Here is a 16,618-nt window from a genome sequence, read left to right as displayed (position 1 = left end):
GATTAAACATATTTAATAGTTCTCACTACAGAAACATGGGACTTGTGCCCAGGGCCGTCGCTAGTGGGGTGAAAGGTGGTGACAATTATAGGGGCCACCACTGCCCAGGGGGCCGACTAAATCAAGTGGTTATGCTATATTTTTCCCTACTCTTATGAATCGTTATAGTACATTTGTATGCTTGATAGTTCAATGAAAACCACAAAAACATTCAATTTATTTTAAGACGTTTTCCAAATCTGCACTCTCTCCCCTCCCTAAAAATAGTTTAGTCCAATGGCTATTAATTATTTCAGCTCAAACAAGCTGAAGCTGAGACCCAATCAAGTCCCACCCCAGCTAGTGAACAAAACCAATCAGAGTTGAGGCTGCACTGAGAACAGTTGAAGTTAAAAGTTATAAATGCCAGGGAAAATATCTGGGTACCAGTAACGTCATGAAAAGGAAAGGAATGGAGAAATGAAAGGGAGGCCAGGAAAATTGCTTAATCAGTCTATCAAAAAAGTTTTTAAAGGGGTCATATAATGGTACCTGCACTTTTACAAGTTGATTGTACTGAAATGTGTGTTGGCAGTGCCTGTACACAACCATCATATAATGATAAAAATCCATCCAGTGGTCTTTTTTTAATCTCCTTATATATTTTCCCCCGTCTCAAATCGAGCCGTCTGACCGTGTGACGTCACGACGCCCCTCCCACAATTGTTAATTGACAGCAGCGTTTCAACACAGACCCGCCCTGAGCGAGCTGTCATCATAGTCTGCCATTGTTGATACGCTGGAGCAGAATGGCGTTGTGGTGTTCTGTTCTTGGGTGTAATAAGGAGCACAGCAGTCATTTTGATTTTCCTAAATCCCAACCGCTGAAGACGCAGTGGCTGAGTTTTGTTCTCGAAGGGAAATATTCCCCACGATCAACGTCAAGCATGTTTTCTATGTACGACGTTCTCAATATAATTAATAATCCCGCGTTTATAATGAACAACGCATTATGGCTATTGTGTTATTACAAACTGTGTACGCAGGTGTTAAAGTTAACATGGTAACACTTCTTGTTCCGGGTCCGACTCCGGTTCAAATTGATACGGTTGCACAGATGTGTCCTCAGAGACTCCCGCTGCTATTCTTTCTCCAAAATATACCCTCAACTGTTGTCAAGGCAGCACTCCACGTGTGAACCCTGTCCCACAGAACAGAGGGGCGGGGTGAGCAAAGCTCATTATCATTTAATGACACATGCACTTAACCCTCTGGGGTCTGAGGTGTTTTCTGGCCCTGGAGGTGTTCTGACATGCTCTGGCATTTGTGCTTATTTCTGTTACTTGTGACATTTTCATGGCTAAAGTCTGATTACACTGTATTCAGCACAAACTCTGCTACAATAATATGTCAGCAGCATGTATGTAAAAGTTTGTAGTTTTGAGATAATGACATTTATGCGTGGTTTGTGAAAATACAAAAAAAAAATTGTCACTGAAATAAGGCCATGAAACCCATACTGATTATTTCTTCACAAGACTTTTGAAAATTGTATCACATAGCCTAGAATATTTGCTCCAAAACTATGTGAAAATCATCCTGACTGCTCATTCAGATAAGACAATATATTGATTTAAAATTTTAAGACGTAAGAATTTTGATAAGAAGAAATTTGTTTTGTGTAAGAAAGCTTTATGCGGGGAGGCGTAAACACATCATTAATATGCATGGTTTTCACACCTGAGAAAGACAAAGACCCTCCATAATGGCCCTATTAGGAGCTATCAGGCCCTATCATTCTGAGCAACCTTGCACAAAGAATGAGGAGATTTAAAAAATAATGGCTTTTTGATTGTTTAGATTTATTTACAACACAACATAATCCAAAGATACACAACATGACAAAAAAGCACATTATTGAAAACAATAAGACAGAGACCTTTGTGCCATTCCTAAAAGCATTGTACATACCTTTCATTTCCAAGGTGTTTGATTTTCACTTTACCATGTTCATGTACAGAGACTCATGTGAATGTTGAATACACAGAATAATTGAATAATACAGAATACACACACACACAAATGTTTCCAACAATAATGAACACCAGGTTTGTTGTGCCTTGTAGGCACAGGCTATGCGCAGTGCTGCATAAAATAATAATAACAATAAATTAAATCTTCCAAAAGATTTCAGTAATAACTATGCTAGAGAAAAATATGTTGATTACAGTATAAAAAAAAAATGAAGCCTATTGTTTGGTGCGTTTTGCTTTTCAAACGCAGAACGCGCTCCAAAATATGAAACATTCAAACGCAGAGCGCGCTCCAAAATATGATACATTCAAACGCAGAGCTCGCTCCAAAATATGAAACATTCAAACGCAGAGCTCGCTCCAAAATATGATACATTCAAACGCAGAGCTCGCTCTAAAATATGATACATTCAAACGCAGAGCGCGCTCCAAAATATGAAACATTCAAACGCAGAGCGCGCTCCAAAATATGAAACATTCAAACACAGATCTCGCTCCTAAATATGATACATTCAAACGCAGAGCTCGCTCCAAAATATGATACATTCAAACGCAGAGCGCGCTCCAAAATATGAAACATTCAAACACAGAGCGCGCTCCAAAATATGATACATTCAAACGCAGAGCTCACTCCAAAATATGAAACATTCAAACGCAGAGCGCACTCCAAAATTTGATACATTCAGCGCGCTCCAAAATATGATACATTCAAACGCAGAGCTCGCTCCAAAATATGATACATTGAAACGCAGAGCTCGCTCCAAAATATGAAACATTCAAACGCAGAGCGTGCTCCAAAATATGATACATTTAAATGCAGAGCGCGCTCCAAAATATGATACATTATGGTTACCATATTATACATATCTACGTTTGAGCAGATATCCACAAACACAGTAACAGTTCAACTGCAATGTGAAGTTTATGCAACAATAACATAAACTAATAATTAAGAATTCCTTACCTTACATCTTTCTTGTCTTCAAATCGTGTTCTTCTTCTTCTGAGGTAAATCCAATGTAAGCTCACGGTGTGTCTTCCAAACTTGACGAAAAGCAGAGAATTTGGTGAAGTTTGGTGCTTTGTTTTTGAGGTAACGAGCGCGTTCATATGAGGCGTGGACGATTTGCATGTCAATCTCTTTTTGCGCGTGTGGGCGTGGTCAAATTAAAAATAATGAGCAAGCGCTTGAGAAACTGGACATCTTGTTGGTTTTATACAAATTACTTAAGCAGAGAATATTTGTTTTCAGTTTGAATCCGATCATTTAAAAGTACACACTTAAATGATTATAAAGATATATGGCTCATAAATGTGTGACAAGTATTCGCTGAGTTTTGTTTCAGTTTATAGACGTGCTCAAGAAAAAAAAGTTCACCACGACGGAGAGGCAGAACGCACACCCTGTTTATTTTCTTTATTTTACAAAAGCACAATGTTTTGATTTGATTGTAAGTGGACACATACAAAAGTAGAAATATCACAGAATCTTTTTTTATATTTCTTTTTTCTGTATGACCATAAATGACGGAGTAATTGAAGTTTATTGTGCTACAATGTGAAGAAAATCGAGCAAAACGCACAGGCGCGTTTGCCGACCCCAGAGGGTTAAATGGCGTGCTGAAAACAGAGCTGTTTTTGACCAGGTAGAATAAGTGTTTTCTTACAATACTAATGAGAATTTTTAATTAAAGTACATTACAAACTTGTCATTTAGACCCTAAAGAATCATATTAACTTGTACAAAAATGGCATTATATGACCCCTTTAACAAGACAGCTTAGTACACTGTAGGGAGTCAATGTAAAGAGCCGCCATCCGCGCTCTACGGTACTGTCACATCTCTGTGTACCGGCGAGCACCGCCCGAACAATTACGCGCTCAAAGTCCCCGTCTTTTTGCGCTATTATGTGTAGTCTGTTTTATAACATGCAGAAAAATAGATGTGGATTACAGACTTGCCATTTGCTGATGTGATATTTTTAACAATAGCCTCCTGTCAAGAAAACGTGAATACAACTCACTGCTATTGATGAATACATTTATTAGCTTTATTAAATAAAGCAGCACATGATCTTCATTAAAAATGAAGACAGTGAGAAACTTAAGCAGGTTTATTTTACATTAGACTGCATCCTTTTGAATTAGCTACAACTACAGCTTTGTAAAATAAAAATGGTAAATGGACTGCATTTATATAGCGCTTTCACAGACCTATGGCCACCAAAGTGCTTTACATAGCCTCACATTCACCCATTCACTCACTCATTCATACACCGACAGCGGTGTCAGCCATGCAAGGCGCCATCCAGCTCGTCGGGAGCAGCTGGGGTTAGGTGTCTTGCTCAAGGACACCTCGACACTTGGTCAGGTGGAACCGGGGATTGAACCACCAACCTTTCGGTTTGTAGACAATGTACATGAACCACTGAGCCACTGCCGCCCAATTGTATATTAAATAAGTAAAAGCAATAACCTTTATTTGCATTTATTTATTTGTCTGTTTTGTTATTTTGTAAGAAATACATATTAAGTGCATGGCACCAGAGTTGGGCCTCCATGCCCATATCTTATAGGCCTACCATATATATATATATATATATATATATATATATATGATTTGATTGGAAGGCGTTGGGGGCCCACATCAATGTTTTGTCAGGGGGCCCAGAATTCCCTCGCTATGGCCCTGTTTGTGCCTATAATGTTTTTAAAAAATAACTGGAAGATCAGTGTACCTCATTCATGGAAAGTTTCAGGGACGTATAATTAATGTATAAAAAGACATAAATTATTGTAATATTTTATAGCATTTGTTACATCTGCGATAAATGTAATCTCCATTCACTCCATATTTCTCTCTTTGAACTATTTTGATTATTTAGAAAATTTTTAAATTAGAGTTTTTCTTTCATGACAGACTCGATGGAAGAGAGTGAAGAACTGAGTGAAGTGGAGGAGGAGAGTGAAGAATTGAGTGAAGTGGAGGAGGAGAGTGAAGAACTGAGTGAAGTGGAGGAGGAACATCATGTCAAACCTGGAGAAAAACCTTTGAGTCGCTCAAAGACTAAAAAGACATTTTTAAAGAAAAGAAGAGCCAAGAAACCTTTCACCTGCACTCAGTGTGGAAAGAGTTTCAAAACCAAACCAATTCTTAATCAACACCTGAGAATCCACACTGGAGAGAAGCCGTACATGTGTATTCAATGTGGAAAGAGTTTCGCATACAGACAAAATCTTAAAGTTCACATGAGTGTTCACACTGGAGAGAAGCCACATGTATGCCATCAATGTGGGAAGAGTTTCACCCACTCAGAACGGCTTACGACACACATGAGGATCCACACTGGAGAGAAGCCATTCACATGTCATCAGTGTGGGAATAGATTTATACACAAAAGAAATCTTAAAGAACACATGAGGATCCACACCGGAGAGAAGCCATTCACATGTCATCACTGCTGCAGAACATTTCTTACTGAATTACACCTGAAGAGACACCTGAGAATTCATACAAAGGAGAAGCCCCATTCATGTTCTGTGTGTGGAAAGAGTTTTTCACTGCTGGAAAATGTACATAGACATGAGAAAATTCATACTGGTGTGAGAGAGTACATGTGCTTTGAGTGTGAGAAGACTTTTACTACAGCGATAGGATTAAAACAACACGAGAGGGTCCACACTGGAGAGAAACCTTACAAGTGTTCACACTGTGACAAGAGATTCAGTGTGTCAGCAAATCTGAAAAGACATGAGAGGATCCACAGTGGAGAAAAACCTTACAAGTGTTCACACTGTGACAAGAGATTCAATCTGTCAGAAAATCTGAAAACACATGAGAGGATCCACAGTGGAGAAAAACCTTACAAGTGTTCACACTGTGACGAGATTCAGTCACTTAACAAGTCTGAAAAGACATGAGATGATCCACACTGGAGAAAAACCTTACAAGTGTTCACATTGTGACAAGAGATTCAGTCAGTCAGCAGACCTGAGATCACATGAGAGGATCCACACCGGAGAAAAACCTTACAAGTGTTGCCACTGTGACAAGAGATTCAGTCAGTCTTCATCTCTGAAAACACATGAGAGGATCCACACTGGAGAAAAACCTTACAAGTGTTCACACTGTGACAAGAGATTCAAAGACTTAACAGGTCTGATAACACATGAGATGATCCACACTGGAGAAAAACCGTACAAGTGTTCACACTGTGACAAGAGATTCAGTCACTCATCACATCTGAGATCACATGAGAGGATCCACAGCAGAGAGAAGTCGCACACGTGTGATCAGTGTGGAAAGAGTTTCTATTTTAAAAGTGACCTGAAGCTACACATGAAGATCCATGCAGTGGAGAAACCACATCAACACAGCCTGAGGTCACGGTAAGTAGTTTATCTTTTTGTGCTGAGCAACAAAAGCTTATTTTCTATTGTCGGGCTGAACGGTTCATAGAATGGTAAGCAACGTTTCCAGTTGTGTTTTCACTTGAGCCTGGTACGGCACGATTACAAACCGTTCTCGTCACAGAAATTTCAGCTCGCTACCAGTTTCTCTGCAGCTGGCTAAGCAAAGTTAAAGCAATTTGAGCGGTGTAAACTCAAATTAATAATAAAATTAAAAGAAATATGTGATCATCCTCCATAACATGGTCACTATTTACATCTCATATCATCAGTAAACCGTTGCGTCACCAAGCGAACAACTGACATATTTGTATTACATTACAAAGAGCTCCGCTATCAGAGCTATCATATCTGTACCGGCTGGACCGGATCGACACGGACTGGAATGGTTCAGCAAAGAGAATGGTTTGGCCCGGCGGTGGAAAAGCGGCTAAAGTCTCTTCTGTGTCAGTTAGTTTCCTGACAGCCACGATGAGTGGCAGGACAGTTTGTTGGTTGCTTTGTCTCTGCTTGGAAAGTTTCTCATTATTTAAAAGTGTCTGATTATTATTATTCTTTAGATCTAAGTCATTACAAGGAGAAAGTCATAATTATGAGAAAGTTTCAGATTATTTTTTACTTGCATATTTAAATTTTTGTACTTTGTCCCATTGACATCACATGAAATAGATTAATACGAAGTCAAGTCACCTTCATTTATATAGCACTTTTACCTATATAGATAGTTTCAAAGCCACTTTACAGTGATAATAGGAAATTACAGTAACATTGTTTTGTTTTTAGTCTAGATTTGAACTGACAGATTGTGTCTGCTTCCCGGACAATGCTGTTCCAAAGTTCTGGTGCTAAAAAGGAAAAGGATCTTCCGCCAGCAGTCAATTTTGATATTCTAGGTATTATCAACTGGCTGGTAGATTCGAGATCGGCCTATAACTGACTAATTCTGTAGGATCAAGTTGCATTTTTTTAACCATAGTTTCTTTTACAACGACTTTTTCCAGTCATAGACCAGTGCTCAAGCATGGTCTAGAATCCAGCGCTGACAAGAATCAGCATTCACGTGCTCAAAAATGTGTTTCGCACTGACAACAATCCGGTGGTGGTTAGAATCACACAGTGGAGGAATGGAAAGTTGACAAGCCATTAAAAAGTAATTTTTAATATAAAATAATGAAAAAGAACCACTTGTATATTTTCAAATATTTTCAATAAATAATTTTCCCATTCACTCCGGTGACGAATTTTCGAATTAAACTAAATTCTATTTATAAGGTAAACTTTTTCATTTTAGGCATTAATTAATGTTAATGCCTAATGCCATAATGTTTTCTTTGTTCTAGGGCTGGACCCGAATATTCGTTCGGTGGGTTGGTATTCGATTTTCAAATTTGACCTTCGATTTTTTCACACCTGCCATCCTCCTAGAAACGGTTCTTATTTGTGTTTGAATGGGGCTATTTACACCTGGCCACTTCTTGCTTTTTCTCAGATCGGATAGCTATCTGATTTACCAAAGCGATTCCATTTACACCTGGTCACATAAATGCCATCCATCCAGCTGTTCCCTTCTGTTAACCATTGCGCGGACGCAATGCTGCGTGGTCCATCCATCCATCCATCTTCTTCCGCTTATCCAGGACCGGGTCGCGGGGGCAGTCTAAGCAGGGATGCCAAGTCTTCCCTCTCCCTAGACACTTTCTCCAGCTCTTCCGGGGGGACACCGAGGCGTTCCCAGGCCAGCCGGGAGACATAGTCCCTCCAGCGTGTCCTAGGTCTTCCCCGGGGCCTCCTCCCGGTGGGACATGCCCGGAGCACCTTCCCGGGAAGGTGTCCAGGAGGCATCTGGAAAAGATGCCCGAGCCACCTCAGCTGACCCCTCTCGATGTGGAGGAGTAGCGGCTCTACTCTGAGCTCCTCCCAAGTGACCGAGCTTCTTACCCTATCTTTAAGGGATCGCCCAGCCACCCTGTGGAGAAAGCTCATTTCGGCCACCTGTATCCGGGATCTTGTCCTTTCAGTCATAACCCACAGATTATGACCATAGGTGAGAGTAAGAATGTAGATTGACCGGTAAATCGAGAGCTTTGCGAGCTTGCGGTTTAGCTCTTTCTTCACCACGACAGACTGGTACATCGACTGCATTACTGCAGAAGCTGCACCGATCCATCTGTCAATCTTCCGTTCCATCCTTCCCTCACTTGTGAACAAGACCCCAAGATAATTGAACTCCTCCACTTGAGGCAGGAACTCTCCACCAATCTGAAGTGGACAAGCCACCCTTTTTCGACTGAGAACCATGGCCTCGGATTTGGAAGCGCTGATTCTGATCCCAGCTGCTTCACACTTGGCTGCAAAACGTCCCTGTGCATGCTGAAGGTCCTGGTCTGATGGGGCCAGCATGACAACATCATCCGCAAAGAGCAGAGATGAAATCGTGTGGTCTCCAAACCTTACACCCTCTGGCCCCTGGCTGTGCCTAGACATTCTGTCCATAAAAATTGTGAACAGAACCGGCGACAAAGGGCAGCCCTGCCGGAGTCCAACATGCACCAGGAACAAGTCTGACTTAATGCCGGCAATGCGAACCAAGCTCCTGCTCCGGTCATACAGGGACGTAGCAAAGGGCCCCGGACACCATACTCCCTGTGCACCCTCCACAGGATGCAAAGACAGCCCCACAACATCCAGAGACTTGAGGTACTCGGGTCGGATCTCATCCACCCCCGGTGCCTTGCCACCGAGGAGTTTCTTATCTTCACCAAGGTAGACTTCAGCTTGGGTGATGGACGAGTCCACCTCAGAGCCCTCAGCCTCTGCTTCCTCAGTGGAAGACGTGTCGGTGGGATTGAGGAGATCCTCAAAGTATTCCTTCCACCGTCCAATGTCATCCCCAGTTGAGGTCAACAGCTGCCCACCTCCGCTGAAAAGAGCGTTGGTAGGGCACTGCTTCCCTCTCCTGAGGCGCCGGATGGTTTGCCAGAATCTCTTTGAGGCCAACTGGTAGCCCTTTTCCATGGCCTCACTGAACTCCGCCCAAGCCTGATTTTTTGCCTCCACAACCACCCAGGCTGCAGTCCGCTTGGCCTGTCGATATCCGTCAGCTGCCTCAGGTGTCCCACAAGCCAGCCAGGCCCAATAGGAATCCTTTTCAGCTTTACGGCATCCCTTATTTCAGGTGTCTACCACCGGGTTCGGGGATTGCCTCCTCGACAGGCACCGGAGACCTTACGGCCACAGCTCAGAGTGGCCGCGTTGACAATGGAGGTGGAGAACATGGTCCACTTGGACTCAGTATCTCCAGACTCCCTCAGGATCCAGTCGAAGCTCTGCTGGAGGTGGAAGTTGAAGATCACTCTGACAGGGGATTCGACCAAACGTTCCCAACAGACACTCACAATACGTTTGGGTCTGCCGAGTCTGTCCAGCTTCCTCCCCTGCCATCGGATCCTATTCACCACCAGATGGTGATCAGTTGACAGCTCCGCCCCTCTCTTTACCCGAGTGTCCAAGACATATGGCCGGAGGTCAGATGAAACGACCACAAAGTCGAACATTGACCTCCGGCCTAGGGTGTCCTGGTGCCATGTGCACTGATGGACACCCTTATGCTTGAACATGGTGTTCGTTATGGACAACATGTAACTAGCACAGAAGTCCAATAACAGAACACCACTCGGGTTCAGATCAGGGGGGCCGTTCCTCCCAATCACGCCCCTCCAGGTGTCACTGTCGCTGCCCACATGGGCTTTGAACTCCCCCAGTAGAACGACGGATTCCCCAGTTGGAGCACTTTCCAGCACCCCTCCCAGAGACCCCATGAAGGCCGGGTACTCTACACTGCCGTTTAGCCCATAGGCACACACGACAGTGAGAGACCTATCCCCGACCCTCTCGTTCACTGGGGTGAACTCCAACACATGGTGGCTGAGCTGGGAGGCTATAAGCAAACCCACAGCAGCCCGCCGCCTCTCACCATGGGCAACTCCAGAGTAGCAAAGAGTCCATCCTCTCTCTAGGAGTGTGGTTCCAGAGCCCAAGCTGTGCGTGGCGGTGATCCCGACTATCTCTAGTCGGAACCTCTGAACCTCATGCACAATCTCAGGCTCCTTCCCCGCCAGAGAGGCGATGTTCCACGTCCTCAGAGCTAGTCTCCGTGTCCAGGGATCGGGTTGTCGAAGCCCCCGCCTTCGACTGCAGACCAATCCACTATGCACCGGCCCCTTACAAACCCTCGGTGAGCCCACGGGAAGGCGGTCCCACGTTGCTCCTTCGGGCTGAGCCCGGCCGGACCCCGTGGGGGGAAGCCTGGCCACCAGACGCTCGCATACGAGCCCCAACCCCGGGCCTGGCTCCAGGGTCGGGCCCCGGCTGCGCCATACCGGGTGACGTCATGGTCCTCGATTTAGTATTACTCATAAAGGGCTTTTTGAACCACTCTTAGTCTGACCCGTCGCTTAGGACCTGTTTGCCTTGGGAGACCCTACCAGGGGCATATAGCCCCGGACAACATAGCTCCTAGGGTCATTCGGGTACTCAAACCCCTCCACCACGTTAAGGTGACAGTGCAAGGAGTGGGTTATTATGGTACCTTAAGTGATAATTTAAACTTATAAATATTCAAAGTAAAGACAGCTAAAGAAGTTAGTAATAGGTCTAAACATAATATGAATTAAAACATACCTTGAGCATGTGCATGTTTCACTTTGATGTGGCCAATCAAAATATTCATTGGTTTCCCTTCGTTTAGGATCCTTGCGTATATTTCGCATTCCTTTGTTGAAACGTCGGTGTCCCCATCGATCATAATTAATAAATACGGAGTATCCTTGATTTTTGTGTAAGTCTTCCCCTTCAGAGTATCTGCAATTACTCCAACTAATTGTGCGCATGCTGTATCATTGTTGTATGTTTCGTTAAGTTTTAAGCCATTCTTCCTTTGAAGGTCGAGCTGGCTTTTGTATTTGGTGAAGGGTAGTTCCTCCTTAGCAACGAAGTAGGCCGTGTTAAATTTCAACATCATCTCTGCCTCAGCTGCGCTCTGATTTAGTCATTTGTCTTCTAAAAGCAACCGGCAGTGGCGTTGCTTTTTGATTTATAAACATGTCACGGCATACTTTGTGCTTTAGGCTGAAATATCTAGGCCCCTCCCCCCTCCACACATTTTAGCCACTTACAGTGGCCATTCCCTATTCTTCTCACCAGTGGCGTAGGTTTGATTTTGAAATTGGTGGGGACGGGGACATCATTATAAATATATTTTAAGTTTTGATCGAAATTATTGCTAAGGATATATCAGTGTCACTGGATATTGGTAGGGACACGTCCCTAGCGTCCCTACTAAATTCTACGCCCCTGCTTCTCACACTCATTGGCCTGCCACACATTCTGGACTCATTGACGCGCCCCTTCCATGTTTAACGTGTAAAAAATGTACTGGTCGCACATGTGCGACTGGATGTAAAATTCAGTCGCGCACTCTCAAATTTTGGTCCTTTTGGTCGCAGTCTGGAGCCCTGCTTTCTTTCTTTCTGCAACTCATATGAATGTGTGTGTTTGTTAGATATTAATTCTATGTAATAGAATAATCCAGTCTTGTTTGTATTTTAAAGAGAAGTGTTCTTGTGTTATGTGCTTAGGAATGTAATGTCTTAAACTGCTGATCTAAGTTACCTTGCTCATAAATAGTGTTTTCACTAGTTTGGATATTTATATCCGCTGCAGAGCTGATAGTTATGGCCTGTTCAAATGAACGCTGGACGAGTCATTGGCTCGGCTGTAATAAGTGATTTTTTCGAATTCCCTATAAATTAATAAATAATTCCCTTTGGGCTCAATTGACCTGTTTGACCATTACACCCTTTAAGGGGGTGCTTAATAAACTGGTAAGCTTTATATCCGTAAAACAACTCTGATGTAATAAACGACTCTGACTCTAATAAAGTGTGCACTCTCCCTTCCATTACTGTCGAGATCAGTAACGTTAGGCCTATCACTCCGGAGACTGTAAGCTGGATCACGGTCAGTTGGTACAGATCCATCCTTGAGTAATAACCAGAGTAAATGAAGACTGCCATGTTCATTCTTACATCCAACAACAAAACACCTCAATCGCTTAGGAGACATTCGTGTGTACAGCTGCTCCGGCGTCGAAACACTGGCGGACTGTGTTTAGCTCACTCAGGGCGGGTCTACGCTAAAACTGCAGTGTCCGTCAAACACCATGTAAAAGTGAATTTTGCATAACAGGTGCCCTTTAAGTCACATGATCAATGTCACTTTTTTAAAACGTGATTAGCCTAGTTCAGAGTCTGAAATATTAATTATTCCTCTCGCATCATGTCTGTTAGAAATTAAACTTGTTTGTTTTTAGCAGAACTACCAGAAAGCATCTGGAAGGAGAGGACAGAGAACGCCAGTGATCCAAAACCTGCAGAATGAAACATCATGATACTGAATAACAAAGAGGTTAGTGTTTATTCTTGATTCCTCATTCATTCATCATGATGAAGAACATGCTGATGCTCAACAGATTTACATTGTTTCATGACCAAACTAGTGATTTATAACCAGTGTTGGGCAAGTTACTTCAAAACTGTAATGCGTTATTTATTACTTGTTACTGTCATTTCAAAGTAATTCGTTACATTACAATATTACTGTATTTAAAATGTAAGGCATTACACTACTATTGCATTACTTTTAAGTTACTCTCACCAAAATAACTGCAAATATGGATTTGGCAATCTAAATGTAGCTCATGATGCTCAATTAGCTCATTACACATCCAGTAGAAGGTGATGTGGTATCCGACTGAGCTTGGATTGTGGTTAAAAACAGTAAGATATAATAGCCACAGTGATGGCTCATGGTGCAATACAAGGAACAATCATCGCAAGAACAGACAAAATGTCAAAGTCTGGCAAACTCTGATAGAAATACTGCAACTTTAACTTTATTCATAATAACATTAATTGAACTGTATTGTATCGTAATGTCAAAAGATATGACAGGATAGTACAAAATTAGCATTTTTATGCCTTTATTGTTTTACAGCATAAGGCACAGTTTATGCTTCATAAAAAAAAGATTAGCCCTAACAGATATGACTTCATTTCAGAAACGTAACTAAAATTAACATATGGCAAATTGTAGCCTTCAATAAAACTGGCCAGAGATAAAAAAAAAAAAAAAAAAAAAACACAAGCCTCTTAAATCACAGCTAGAAAATGACTATTAGCTATATGAGTCTACCAAGTCACATTTTCAAACGAAAATAACAAAATCAAAGTGCTTTTAATGATATTGAAGTGCTTCGGCCTATTTGCCTTAAAGGGATTACTTTAGTCTGAACTCCAACCAGAAAAAAACAGCAATACAGGACAAAAATGTAAACAGACTGTCACTACCAAATACACAAACAGAGGCAGCATATTGTCAAGCAAGGCCTGTAAAACTGACATAGATATAGTGTGTGTGTGTGTGGGCAGCTAACCTACTTGACTGAAATATCTGTTAAAGCGCATCAGAAGAAGGCGCTGAAAGCGCCCATCACTAAGACGGTTGCGTTTTGGGGTGAGCAAAAGACTGCCAAGACTGAAAAGTCTTTCTACTGGTGCACTGGATGGTGTTGGTGCATTGTAACGGAGTGCGATTTTTTTTTATTCTTGGAAACAGATGAAGACTTTCCATCACAGGGGCAGAATTCAAGTAAGATGTTACCTCTGTTTCCACTGACATGAGTGCATCAGCTGAGACATTCACCTGTTCATCAAAAGAGAAAAAGTCCTCCTCACTTGGGGCAACAGCAGTAGGTGGAGGGGGATCGGGCATCAGGGCTGCAGGTTCCTCTGTTAGGGTGCGACACTCCGTTGTAAGGAGGAGAGTGATGTGGTCTCTTCTGGTTTCCTCTTTTACCCAGCGCAGCTTAAACTTGGGCAGTGAGACAGAAGCCAGTAGTGCAGCTTTGGAATCAATTATTGCAGCAAATCTAGTTTTGATTGCTCCCACAATAATGTCAGGCAACCCAGTGGTCATTGGTGATAGACCATTTTTAAGCGCCAAGGTTTTGGCCATAAGAACCTCTAATGTTGGTTGAAGCGTGCCATAAAAACAAGTCTCCTCTCCCTGTAGAATGTCCAGCGCAACAGTAAAAGGCTTCATAATGGCACAGTATTCCTTAAGAAACTGGTATTCCCTGTCGTTCATACATTTAATCTGAAACTTTGTGCAGAGATTATTAATGTCAGTGAGAGGCATTTCTGTGATTCTTGCATAGGCATCATAAAATGAGTTCCACCGTGTCACTGTGGGGACAATCAACTTTTTATCACTAACCTCTTCAACGCACTCAGCTGCAACAGTGGAGCGGCTGGACTTTGTCCAAAGCGCAGAACATTTGGCTGTAGCACTACGGTAGACCGCTCTTGATTCTGGATTGGTTGCAAGCCATTTATCCACCTCATTGTTTGCAACTATATTCAGTGTGTGGGCTGCACACCTCTGGTGGGGAGGCAGTACACATAGCCCAACCTGGGCATCTTCATCATCAGTGCTAGTAAGCACACTGTGAAGGTCTGTGAAGTGCACTTCCTCTTCGCCACTGTCCTCCTCCACTTCTTCCTCCTCCTCTTCGGACTCAACATGCTGATACTCCTGAAATGCCTTCACAAAGTTGCTACCGTTATCGGTCACACATGCCATGATTTTGTCATGAGTTAGGCCATATTCTGAGAAAATGTCCTCAAGCTCTGTAGCAATTTTATCATAAGTATGGCGACCCCTGAATCTTCTACAAGCTATTGCCGCCTTCCTCCATTTCAAACTTTCATTGTCGATCCAGTGCACTGTGACCCCAAGGTAGCTTCTGTTATTTGCGCTCCAAAGATCAGCGGTGGTGGACACATGGTTCTGTACTTCAATGGTCTTTTTGAGTTCCCTTGTCATGACTGCGTATGCTTTATCCAAGTCCTTTGAGAAGGTTTTTCTACTTGGAAGTACATGCTGAAATTATAAGACAATAACCAGATATCAAATTTAACGGTCATAATAATAAGAAAACACAAAATATTACTAATGTGTAGTGTGTATTTATTATTCATTATTAGGTGTTAATTATTATTGTCACATTACCTAATGGGCCTTACAATGTACACCTCTAATGCAACCAGCTTTGGTCTTATTTAAAGCTAGAAAGCTAGAAAACTTATACAATAGGCTGCATTCTAAGTGTGATTAAACATGTGACATGTTTCACATTCTTGTTAGTCATGGATAGTGGGCATCTAGAAAGTAGCCTATATTGTATAAATTCATTAGCTTTCCTTTTAAAAAGACCAAAGTCTCTGCATACATATGTACAATTTTTGAGACATGTTTTTCAATGTAAATGTTCTCATAGTACAGGTAGCCTAGCGCACCCCAGTGTTTCAATATTCATTGTTGTTCATATTCAGCACGGACAGCCCTTACAAAAATGCTCTACTGTGGATAATGTGGATTATATTTCAAATTTCAAATAAATAAGTAGATAAATCGATGTGGGGCAAAAACAGGCAGTGCATCCACATTTCGATAATAACCTTTGAATTCAAGTTCAGGACCGCTACGCATCATGTAATTTATTGTGTTAAACAGAGGTTTTTTGGACTACATTTCATCTTAATACACAGGCCTATTGACGTGATTCACAATGGCGTTATGTATCTGTTCTGATGGCTAGAACTACGTAAACTAATAGCAGTAGTCCAGTAAAAATTTACCTGTTTAAGTAATGGTAGCCTTGCTTACTTTGTCATCATTGCTGCTGCTGCTTGTGGCGACAGGGATCTTGTTGATGAGTTTTCGAAAAGCTGGCGATTCCACCGTTGAAAGCGGCAGCATATCTTCAACAACATACTCCGCCACAAGTCTCCTCACCTCTTGAGGCTGAAGTAGTATCTCAGATCGGGAGAACGTTAATTTTGGCTGCTTCATCATCGTGTTATCGCCACTGTCATCCTCTGCTTGCTTCCGTTTTGCTAACTTCACGTGACTGTGTCACCTCTGTAAGTGTTTGGTTAAATTACTGGTGCTATTTCGGGAAGTTGACAGTTCTTTAGGTGTAACACACAAAGTGCATATGACTACGATGTTCTTCATATCCTTATTTTTCACAAACTTAAAGTAATGGGCATATGCCCATCTGGAGAATGTACTAT

At 42.3% G+C, this 16,618-nt stretch overlaps 4 protein-coding genes across 5 annotated transcripts in view; 1 reads left to right on the top strand and 3 right to left on the bottom strand.

Annotated features, from left to right (window-relative positions):
* The window catches only part of LOC307156367 (uncharacterized protein), a 1,306,365-nt gene that overhangs the window by 391,816 nt on the left and 897,931 nt on the right, over positions 1 to 16,618 (bottom strand). The gene's annotated exons all lie outside the window — the stretch shown is intronic.
* Positions 1 to 16,618, bottom strand: part of LOC307156000 (uncharacterized protein) — a 279,400-nt gene that overhangs the window by 197,114 nt on the left and 65,668 nt on the right. The window lies entirely within an intron of this gene.
* The window catches only part of LOC307156221 (uncharacterized protein), a 171,897-nt gene that overhangs the window by 143,487 nt on the left and 11,792 nt on the right, over positions 1 to 16,618 (bottom strand).
* The window catches only part of LOC307156351 (uncharacterized protein), a 43,185-nt gene that overhangs the window by 22,832 nt on the left and 3,735 nt on the right, over positions 1 to 16,618 (top strand). The window contains exon 2 of one of the 2 annotated variants that reach the window (XM_079867641.1): positions 12,796 to 12,887. In XM_079867641.1, the coding sequence (XP_079723767.1) occupies positions 12,796 to 12,841 (46 nt within the window). In that variant the 3' untranslated portion in view covers positions 12,842 to 12,887. Of the gene's footprint in view, positions 1 to 12,792; positions 12,888 to 16,618 lie in introns of both variants that reach the window. The other variant, XM_079867640.1, reaches the window with a different exon arrangement.

The sequence above is a fragment of the Squalius cephalus genome (genome assembly GCF_949319135.1).
Source record: "Squalius cephalus genome assembly, chromosome: 1".
Classification (NCBI taxonomy): Eukaryota; Metazoa; Chordata; class Actinopteri; order Cypriniformes; family Leuciscidae; genus Squalius; species Squalius cephalus.
The sequence above is the reverse complement of the archived record's forward strand: the minus strand, read 5'-3'. Positions and strand labels throughout refer to the sequence as shown.